General features: G+C 55.3%; 1 protein-coding gene across 1 annotated transcript in view; it reads left to right on the forward strand.

Moving 5' to 3' along the window:
• The window catches only part of SIPA1L3 (signal-induced proliferation-associated 1 like 3), a 255,414-nt gene that overhangs the window by 172,078 nt on the left and 81,887 nt on the right, over window positions 1-1,449 (forward strand). Inside the window, 1 exon segment of the mRNA XM_010849306.1 lies at window positions 3-72. Within this exon segment, the coding sequence (XP_010847608.1) occupies window positions 3-72 (70 nt within the window).

The raw sequence follows: 1,449 nt of genomic DNA on the forward strand, positions 1-1,449 counted from the left end.
CCGCTCCCACTTTCAGCATGTCTTCATCATTGTCCGGGCCCACAACCCCTGCACTGATAACGTCTGCTACAGGTACATGCCCCGCCCGCCCCCTGCACGCACAGGAAGTCAGGAAAGCTGGCTTCCAGCAGCCGGAGAGCGTGGGGGTCGGGGGAGCGAGGGCACGGCTGGCCCAGGCAGGCAGCCGCCCACGTTTCTTGTCCGTGCTTCAGTAGGGGAGCTCTACTCATTCATTCCCACACCTCCTGAGAAAGTGGTTCTTAACCAGAAATGGCCGTGTCATCCCAGTTTCGACAAAGAAACCACCAGGAATTTGTTTTTGCCTGGAGTCTTTTCGGTTGCAAGTGACAGAAAACCCACCTCAAAAAGGCAGTCACAGGGCTTCCCTGGCAGTCCAGTGGTTAAGACTGTGCTGTTCCAGTGCAGAGGGCACACGTTCGATCCCTGGTCGGGGAACTAGGATCTCACATGCCTCATGGTGCACGAAAAGAACATGAATAAATAAATGAAGAGGCAGTCTTACATGCTGGCTCTCATAAATCACACATTCAGGCCCACCTGGAGGTGTTCCACTTCCCTGTACATCATTTCATTTGCTGGCAGCGCCAAGCTTAGCATCTTGCCAGCTGCAGACCCAGCAGAAAGAGAGCCTGCTTTTCCCAGGAAAAGAAGCCCCAGAACTGAGGCTCATTGACCCACGTGGGGTCATGTGCCCATCCCAGAGCAAGACTAGCAGCTGTGCTGGGCATGGGGCGTGTGCCTGAGAGGCACCAGAGTGTGGCCCAAAGGAAGACCGGAGGATGCAAGGATGGAGGCAGGGCAGACAGGGACAGCCCCTGGGGAGACAGAGCTGAGGGTTCTTAATTTGAAGATCAGTAAGTGACACAAGGGACTTCCCCGGTGGTCCAGTGGCTAAGGTTCCACGTTCCCAGTGCTGGGGGCCCGGGTTCAATCCCTGGTCAGGGAACTAGGTCCCTCATACCACAGCAAAGACCCAGTGCAGCAAATAAATAAATATATTAAATAGTACTGTGTTACAAGCTTCAGTCCTGTTCAGTGTCCTCCCCAAGCACCAGTCTCATCGGAGAACATGGCCAGCCCCCACAGGACAGATGGAAAGTGCCCTGGATGTGGAGTGAGGAGAGTGCTGTGGTTCTTGAAAACCAGCCCATCAATAACCTGGGCCCGGGCCAAGGTCTGCATTGGTCCCTGGTCAGCATCGCAGACACCGGGGCCTCGGCTTGGGAGTGTTCGATTCAGTTCAGTTGCTCAGTTGTGTCCGACTCTTTGCGACCTCATGAACCACAGCACTCCAGGCCTCCCTGTCCATCACCAACTCCCGGAGTCCACCCAAACCCATGTCCATCGAGTTGGTGATGCCATCCAACCATCTCATCCTCTGTCGTCCCCTTCTCCTCCTGCCCTCAATCTTTCCCAGCATCAGGGTCT

The sequence above is a fragment of the Bison bison genome, unplaced genomic scaffold (genome assembly GCF_000754665.1).
Source record: "Bison bison bison isolate TAMUID 2011002044 unplaced genomic scaffold, Bison_UMD1.0 scf7180017864280, whole genome shotgun sequence".
Taxonomy (NCBI): Eukaryota; Metazoa; Chordata; class Mammalia; order Artiodactyla; family Bovidae; genus Bison; species Bison bison.